Genomic DNA, 9,564 nt, shown 5'->3' on the forward strand with positions numbered 1-9,564 from the left:
AAGTTATCCCTTCGTAAGTGTAGAGTTCTAGCGGTTTGTGTGCCATTTATCAGACTCGGTTAACAAGTAAAGCTGATAGCTTCAGGTTCGGTGAGCAAATGTGTATGCTCTGATGAAATGACCCCCTGCCCCGGCGCGGGCACGATTCACCCGTCACTGGGCTGAGAGACCTGTAATTTGGTCAGGATGGGCAAATACTTGGTTCTGCATAGAGATCCTGTGTGCAGGGCAGGGTCAGAAGTTTGGCAAGCCTTAAAGCGCATCTAAGGTAAGTATTGATTGGTTGCTGTACCGTCCATATAGTCTTTTTCTTAGAATGCAAATCACTGTTAACTTGTCTGTATTTTGCAGCACTTTGTGAGTGAACGGAAATATGATGAAGAGCTGGGCAGGTCCGCCCGATTTTCCTGTGATACAGAACAGCTGAAGACCCAAATTCAGCTCTGCGGAGAAAGTAAGTGCTGGTGATTTCTCACACTGAAGTTCTGGGAACATACTGTTCCATATACCTGTCCAGCATACACCAGCAGAACTAATGGCATTTGTGCTGCCAGTGTGTGTGTGGAGGCCTGACACAACCGGTACGTCCGGGTGCAGCAGGCTGGCGGAACACACGCGGGTCAGCCTTACCGTACGCAGCACGTTAGGCTTGCTGTACATACGCTGTACAGTCCATCTGCGTGTGCACAGTGCCCTCTTTGTCAGAGATTTCCAGGTATTGCTCAGATCAGTTGGAGTTTTCTGGTCTAAACAGGATTTCCAAGTGGAAGTAGAAGATAGCTCTGGGGAGCACTCAAATTCAGTAATTTGTGAATAAATAGTAAATCAGAAGCTTCCCTGCATGAGCAGAATACAAGACCAATTCACATCTCTCCTGCTAGGAAGTAACTCCCAAGCTTTATAACAGTATTCACTGGGTTTTTCAGGAACTAATGGTAGTCCCAAATATTCCTGTTTCCAAATAATCTGCCCTTCTGCTTGGAAATTAAAGTTCATTTTCTGCTCCAAGTATCACATCCCTGTTGCAGAATACAAGAGAGCTTATTCCTCATCTTTGTCATGCGCTTTTTTCCCCCCAGAAAAGTAAATGTTACAATGCTTTGCCCCGAAGGTTATCTGTCCCATGATATCCCATCAGTACCATCACTTTAGGATAAGAACTGTTAACACAATTCTGAACTAGTGCATCTTGGTGGAAAGAAAACAATTTTGGGAAGAAAATGTTTTCAAGGAGTTCCTAGAAAGAGAAAAAATGCCACACAGTCTGCCAACGCAGTCTTCTGACTGCACAGCTAAAGAACTTTTAAACACTACTTTGAGGTGTAACCAGTTTAATTCATTAGACCATAAGACTTGCTGTTGTAGAACACTTTATCCTGTCTCTTACTGAAACCAACCCAGGATATTTCGAAGGAAGGTGTAAGCTTGCCAGTAACGCATCTAATTGTTCGGAGTCACCTCACAGACCCTGACGCTTAAGAGAGAAAAATTTCTGTAAAGATGGTCCTGACTGATACAACCACAGCTGCTCTTGATACAGCCATAGACTGTCTTTCTAAACTCATTGAACTACTTTCCTAAATTACATCCCGCTGCAGTTAATTCCGCACTCTAATTATTGATGCCTCATTTCAGTAAAATCTTACGTAAGCGTAGTTTCGTGCAGACCTGTTGAAATCGGGTCAGTGAAGTCAAAGGAACAGCTGTTGGCAGGGAAGCAGTGCCATCTCACAAGTGACCGCGAGTGCACTGGCCAGCTGAAGAATTCAGCTCTGGTCAGCCCTCAGTGACCTTAGATGAGCAGCGCATGCTGTGGGCATGGCTTGGATAAGAGCTCTTCAGTGCAAAGTACATTTCTGTTTGGAGCTTCCCCCAGTGACCCTGCTAGGAGCTGCAAATACCCCTCACAGCTGGATTACGCCGGGCCTTGAGGGCTTTAACAAAAGCAATAGCCAAAACCCCAGAGCTTGTGCCGAGGAAGGCACGTTCCAGCATGAGAGAGGGTCGGCAGCATACACTTACAGTGAAGGACAGGAAGAAACAGAAATAATTGGACTGACATATGTCTAGCATGCCATGTGTCTAGCATGGGTTACACCCCTTCCTTGTACATCTTCTTTGTTAAAAATGTGTTTTTCTATGACAAGCACATGGATTTTTATATGGGCTTCCATGTGCAGCAGTCTACTTTAGACAAGAGAGAGCAGTAGAATTCAGTGGCAGCTGGCCTCACTGAACTTGGGACCGAAAATTCAGTTAATTGTGCAGATCGCTCCATTGCTTTTCTGAAGAGGATACCTAGTGGGAGAAATAGCTGATATTGGTGTAAGTAAATAAAAGCTTCAAAAAACCTAACAGATGATGTTCAGTTGCTAAAATTATTCTGCATCTTCTTTCTCTGTACTAAAAGTGGGAAAATAGAAACACCTCTTAGATAAAACAGGTGTCTCACTGAAATGAGCCTCTGGTTTGTCATCTGTATCAGAAAGAAACAGGAAAACTCCATAATCAGAAAAATCGGAACAGCAAATTAAGATCAAGAACGTTACTTCAGTAGCCTCAGAGTCTTCTTTGAGGCTGCTTAGGGACCGTTGCACAGAGGCAGGCAGCTCAAAGCATTTGTGGAAATGCAGAGAGGCAGGAAATCAAGGATTTGTTTGGTGCACTTCACATCCAGACATGGAAGTGGTTAAGAAATCAGGTGGTCGCAAAATACAAAGTAGGGAGCAGGAATGTACTGAGGTGGGCAGTAGCAGTTCCTAATGGTGCTGACTACCATGATCCACATGAAGTGGCTTAGTGCATTGCACGCAGTTCCATTTTTTGTAGATATCCATGGTACAGAAGAACCTTTGTTCCTTAGAAAGGAATGAGCAACAGGCACTAGACTACTGGGTTTTTTTCCTTTCTTCCTTTTCTTCAAAAATATTTAGACATACTAAGGAAGCTTTCATGGCTCTTACCTGTGTTGTAGCGAGTACATATATAGACAGCAAGTGTCAGTTTCTGCAGCCTACCATGATCAAAGAATAATTTGAATTTAATTTAGTCTATGGTGTCTGCAGGCACGGCATCCTTTGACCTCAAGCAGCCAAGAGAGTTAGGGGCTTACCACTCATTTCCTTCCCATGTTTCTTCCTTTATTGTTTGAGGACTTAGGAATATAAATGCTTAGGAGCATTACTGATAGGACAGCAGCGCGCAGGGCAGTCCTGACAGCCAATGTGTTCAGCTCGACTCGTTAAAACTCCACAAGCCAGCCAATAGGTGCCACAAATTTTGAGAAGTTTTCTTGGACAGCCAAAGCCCATCCACCTGCCAGGCTTCTTCAGTTTCAGCGCAGTTCCACCACACTGGCTCTTCTGCCTCCAGAAGCGCTTCACGACGAGGCAGTTCCACAGAAGTAAGAGGCTATGGCCTAATTCCAACCCTAGTTACCTAGTTACCTAGCTTACTTCGTTATTGCAAGCAGGCCTGGAATGATGCTACCAAAATTAACTGTAAGCAGGCTGAGAATACAGCCTTATGTTTAGATGCTGATCATTTCACTGGTAACACAGAATACTCTTTTTATAGTTTCTCACCCAAAGAACAACTATTCCTCAAGAACACCATGTAGCTTGGTGCTGTCTTCAATGACTTCACATGCAACAACTGGCAGACAAAATACACACACGCAGAAGTCCGCTAGTCACGTCAAGAACTCAGACAGTAGAACAGCCAGCACTAAAGTACAAAGTCATCTTTCTTCCAATCCTACAGAACCTTCTTCCCAAGGAATCCCAACAAATAAGCAGGTAAGAAATCAGTTCTGAACAAAACTAAATTATTTCAGAAATTTCAGAAGAATACGAAGCATTGGAAATTGTTAATGCAAAATCAAATACTAGTTTGCAGTCCACAGATTTAATAAATAACTCTTGAAAATATGCAAGTATGTATTTTGCAGCTTCATTTTCAAAGCAGTGTGAACATACAAGGTGGAAATAGCAGAAAAGCCATACCAGCAAAGACCGCTGTCTGGTGTTCAGAAATGACTAGCGGCAGTTAACAGGCTGCCTAATAGCTAATTAGCTAATAGCTGGTTACCCTGCGTGCTGCAACGGAGAAGCATGTATTCCTGCTCCTTGACAAATGGTCAGTTGATGTGCTGTTGAAGCATGATTATTAGATAGACTTTGAAAGTGGAATTGTGCCAGATCTAAAAGCATAATATTTCAGAAGCGGTATAATACAGCTTACAGTACTGTGCGATATTGGTAGCTGCTTCGTTATGAGACCTCCTTAGCGTGGCCTTGCACGGTTGTGTTCAGGTGAAGCTGCCACCGAAGTCGGTCTGAAGTTTGTCCCGGCGGGGATTTTGGGCTGAAGTAGGTGCCCGAAGGGAAACGTAGGAGCAGTACATAGTCAGTGCGCATATGGAACCAGCTGCCTTGGCAGTCATGCAAATAAAGCAATTCCGCCACTTCCCACTAAGGATCAAAGCTTCCTCCGTGCAAGGTGGCATAATAGACATCTCTCCCACCATGTGGATTCTTAACGTGACTTGAATTTACATGTGAATTTCTGTTCTTCCTGCTTAGTCTTACTGTGGTATTTACACAATACTTCACTAGGAAAGATACTTTCTTGATTTTCAAAAAAATTGGTCAGTATCAAGTTCTTCAGTGCTTCTTAACTACTGCTGTTGAGATAGTCTAGTATTTCATCCCCTTTTCTGTGTTCTCTTGAATCATGGTAGACTTTTAATTTGGTGCCAATGGTGAACCTGCCATCTATATTTCCAGGCTACTTAGCTATAGCATGTTACTCGTAGTTCAGAGAGCTCCAGCAACAGTCAAAACTCTAGTGTTTTTGTGTTTTCCCTCTCCTAGTTACACTGAAAAACTTACTCTGCAATTTTTGTTCCTTCGGACAGCTGTGTTTCTTGTCCTGTTGGAAGGATTCAGATAACCTAACAGTTTTCCAATTCCTTTCTGGGTAGAACGGGCCTTCTAGCCAGAGACGAAGATTCAACCCACAGCACCAAAACATCCGGCTCAATGGATCCCTGAAGTCACAAGGTGCCAGTCATGAGGCAGATCAAAATAATGTGAAGGGTGGTTCCAGGTCTGAACACAGAAGACAGCAGCATAGCAGCTTCAGATCTAAAAACAAAGGAGCTATGAAAAATCAAGAGCAGTCTACAGCTACAAGGACCACAGAGAATCCAATACATTCAGAGAAGACCCGACGAAAGCATCATACGCCAGACACTGCAGATCACAGGCCTTTCCAAGGCAGTGTTGGCAGGGTGTCACAATGCAATTTGTGTCCTGCAAGGATGGAGGTCTCTGCTGATGCCACTGTTCTTTCAGTGCCAGCTGTGACTTTGGTGGCTTAAAGTGTCATGGTGATGGCAGGCAGAGAAATTTAATCTCTTCATTTTAGTTTCTTGCTCGAGATGCTTGTTGGTGAAGAAAATAAGTCAGAACATAGTCATTTTAAATCTGTTGCTGCTTAAAACTTGTTGGTATCTTTATTACTTGCTAATTATCAAAATTAATTCATACTCTCAAGGCTTCTTCCCCAGTATGTTCACAGTTATTTTGCCATGACAGTACAGAATCTTACTAAGGCAGCATTTACTACTTAGAAAAATGAAATCTAGATTGGAAAATTAAATTGGCAATTGAATTCATAATAGCAAAAACCTGTTGTAGATACGTGGTTACACCTGTCAACAGTATTGTTTTTTTAGAGCAGCCTGTGTTAGAAGGATCCCAGGAAGTCTGTATGCTCTGGTCTGCAATGAAATCAGATAATCTTGTAGAATTCTTCAGCAATCTCTATACAGCTCTTTACTTCTGTGCGTGTATACGCGTAGATGCATGGACACTGTATACACAGAAAGTATTGTTATATACAAGAACATTTGAAAAAGCAGTACATTTGATTTTAGCTTATTATTCCATAATCTGAGATCTTTACATTCAAGTATAAATTGTATTAAATGTATTACATACTGGTATTTTTCATTGACAAAGTATTTTTATGAGGCTGAGGAAAAATGCTCATTTTTTAATTTGGAATGTATAGAGTCATGGCTATTCAGATACACAGCCCTATTCTGCGTCCTTATCAGTCACTTTTCTATGACTATATGGATCTATTTTTTTTTTTTTCATACGAAAAGTTGCAGGTCTTCTAGACTTGAATTCAAATTCTTTTTCTGTATTTTTCTGTAGGAACCACCTGTCCATAATGAGAGCTATGACTAATAAATTTGTTACAGCGACATGCAGCAAAATGTGGAGGTACATATTTGAGCAGATATACTACATCCTTCCCAATTTTCTATTAAAAATCTTACTTTGTCTTAATGTTCTGATTCTGTATTTCAGAAAACCTGTTTCTTCCAAAATAATTAAAAATTTATTTCTCAAATACTCTGGTGTTTGCGGCCTTGCAGTGCCTAACCTTTGTGATCTTACTCAAATTGTATTTGCTTGTTTCAGTTGGTATCAGTGGGAGGCTTTCAGCTGAGTATGGATTGAACCAGGTTTTTGCTTTTAGCTAGATTCTTACGCCGCAAGTGCACGGAACAGAACCTTCCCACAAGGGCCGCCTCCGTCCTGGGCATACTTTTAATGTAAGCTATTACTTAACATAGGAAGGTGTAAGAATCCAGACCTAGCATCAAGTGAGCTAGTGGCCTTAGTGTTGGCATCAGAATGTGTGAAAGGTCAGCAAGGCTGACCTCTGACTGAGGTCAGCAAGAGCAGGACACTTTAAAAGTGTCTTCAAAAGTTTATTCCTAGGTTATTGTTGGGTTTGCTGTTGCTTTTTACCACTTTCCTCTGCCTAATTTCTCTCATCTGACTGCGTGCTTCCTTAGTACTGACTGGTTTACTTTTCTTCTGTGGCCCTTGAAAAATAATCCCAAAGTGTAGAGTGAGGCGCATTCCTTATGGGTGATTTTGATTGTTTTTATTCGTCTTGATATCTGTATACTTTTTTCTACATGTGAATATTGGTAAAACCTGCTTCTAAAAGACAAGTAACTCATCTTCATCTGGAAGAGTGGTGCAAGACAAGTCAATATGCATAGGTAAACATCGTCTTCCTTAGCATTACAAGCACTGTTTCTATCATCGTTAATTACCCATCATGCTTTTAAGCTGAATATTTTGAGAAAGTGGAACTGAAATTCCAGAATTTGTGTTCTGCACGCCAATCAGCTGGGTACCTTCTCAACATTTATCTCCTGCTTTACAGTTTGACCTGTAACCTCACTGTAAGAGACATAATGATCATTTCCATGCAGATATTACACAGGAATCTCACTATATTTTCCTTGCATAATTTGTGAAATTTGCCTCCTGTAATCCCTCCTAAAAAGAAGAAAATCTAATTTACCTGTGATGACGTTTACCCCTTCCTTATAGCTTCTCCACTTGACAGGATAATTGAAGGTTATTCTGTAAGTCAGCTTCTTGCAAGGAGGCTTCGGCAAATAAATAAAATCTGCAACGTAAGTTGTCACTCAGCACCACAGGACCACCTTGCACCCTTCGGTACCAGCTCACCGTCGATGTGCTGGAGGCTCAGTACGTGACAGACCCCGGAGCAGCAGGTGAGAGGCACCATGTCTCTGAATTCAGACTGTGCTACAAACACGTTTTTGACGAGAGATGCCAGCATGGATGTGGTTGGGCTGGGGAGCAGGCAGCCTCTGGGGCCACTGCAGTCTTGGCACGCCCAGCCTGGGTTAGTGTTGCGGTACACGTGCTAACTACGTTACGTGGCTGTGCTCTGGCGTGGGCCTGTCGGAACGGTACCTCTTCACCTTTCATTTCTTGTGTCTCTGTGTGCTTGGAACTGTATTTGCCTCTTCGCAATAGAGTTTTACTCTTCACAAAACTTATAAGTAATCGGATGCTCTTGGGCCCATCTTCAGCAGAACTCTTTTTTTTTTTTTTTTTTTTTTAAATCTTCTAGTTACAGAGCTAGCTATGTGTGATACTGCTTTTCATGTAAGGGATTTGTACAGGGGTCAGTGAGGGAATTAAGGGCCGGCCAAGGCTTGACTTTCAGGCCAGCTGTCTTTTATAAAAAAGCACCCTCAATTTGCAAAGCAAATACATCTGTTTGGCATCGCTCAAACACAAACATGGAATTCCCACTGCACTTTGTACGTTCTTTCAAAAGTGGAAACACACCTTAATGGGCAGTATTTTAAAGCAGGTTGGAGCAGTTTATCTTCTGTGTAAAATGAAACAAAAGGTAGGGGCAGAACTCAGCAAAATAAAGGACCAAATATGGAGTCAGAAAACTAGAAAGAAGGTAACTTAACTCAGCCAAGCTATTTGCAAAAGCTACATCATTTAGGCATGTTTGGGGGAAAAAAATTTAAAAGTAAATCACTTGATGTATTTGAAAATGTAACTCCAGAAGAAAAAACAGTAATTCTGGAAGGGAAACACTGATCTTGAAACGCTTTCCTGGACCCCGTTGTTGTTGGGGAGCACCTGGCCCGAGCCTGTAGGAATGGCAGCTCTTGGTGCGAGTCTGTTCCCCACCGTAGTCACTGCCTGGGCTGCATCACGGCGTTACAAACCAGCCGTGTCCGTCCTGGTGATGTACTTGTGACTGAAGCAGAGGCACTGCGGATCCATTCCTCTCAAGTTCCAGTCCCGCTGCCAGCTACTCACGTGAGGACATAATAGAAATTTGTGACAATACAGCTGTTTTATTGTGGCAAACTACTAAAACAAACTGCACTGAACTATTCACATGCAAATTTTAAAAGGGCCAGATCCTTGATCCAAACTCTGGGCACGCTACATGGCTGATCACGTGATGACATGAATTTGCAAAGTAATTTTCAGCCAAGCGTGATCAATTCTGTTATAAACGGCCAGATTTTTTTATTTAGCAAGAAGAAAATTCTGTAAGAAGAGATACCCAAAAAGCTCAGAAAGCAGCAAAGGTCTGTAACATCATCCTTACCTGTTTCTGCTGCTTAACATCTTTTAATAAAAGCTGTTGCCCGAAATGAATTTAGATTTTTTTAATTTTTTTTTTTAAGGGGGTGGGGTGGTGACATTACCACAGCGCATTTACAGACTTATTTCAAACGACACTTTGTAACCACAGCTAAGGGACAGCAGCTTCACTCGCTTCTTGATGGTGCAGCTGGCCTCCTGTTCTTACCATGTGAGGAATTTATCCTTCATGGATTGGGAAGAATCAAGAAGAGGAAATGTGCTTGCTCCTGGGTAATGACAGTATTTCTTTTTAGCCATAGTAAGATGTGAACTACATAATGTTTATTATCTAAGTGATTTAATGTTAGCCAGTTTAAATGTTAGCCAGTTAGCCAGGGTACTTTTCTTTCAAACTGTTCCAGTTATTTCCCTACCAGCTCTTCCAGAGCAGAACAAAAGAGGTAATTTTGATATTTCCATGGCTCTTCAGCTAAAAACAAGCCCAATGAAAACTCCGAGGATCAGCAGTAGTATGTGCCCATCATATGAAATAACATCTGCTTGCTGACATCGTACAGATAGAATTATATCTCTC

At 42.0% G+C, this 9,564-nt stretch overlaps 1 protein-coding gene across 4 annotated transcripts in view; it reads left to right on the plus strand.

Moving 5' to 3' along the window:
• The window catches only part of SPATS2L (spermatogenesis associated serine rich 2 like), an 85,450-nt gene extending 79,022 nt beyond the window's left edge, over window positions 1-6,428 (plus strand). For all 4 annotated transcript variants that reach the window (XM_040605113.1, XM_040605111.1, XM_040605110.1 and 1 more), the window contains 3 exons: window positions 352-454; window positions 3,577-3,797; window positions 4,985-6,428. In XM_040605113.1, coding sequence (XP_040461047.1) covers window positions 352-454; window positions 3,577-3,797; window positions 4,985-5,383 — 723 coding nt within the window. In that variant the 3' untranslated portion in view covers window positions 5,384-6,428. The remainder of the gene's footprint in view (window positions 1-351; window positions 455-3,576; window positions 3,798-4,984) is intronic.
• The last annotated feature ends 3,136 nt before the right edge of the window (window positions 6,429-9,564 follow it).

This window comes from Falco naumanni, chromosome 8 (assembly GCF_017639655.2).
Source record: "Falco naumanni isolate bFalNau1 chromosome 8, bFalNau1.pat, whole genome shotgun sequence".
NCBI lineage: Eukaryota > Metazoa > Chordata > Aves > Falconiformes > Falconidae > Falco > Falco naumanni.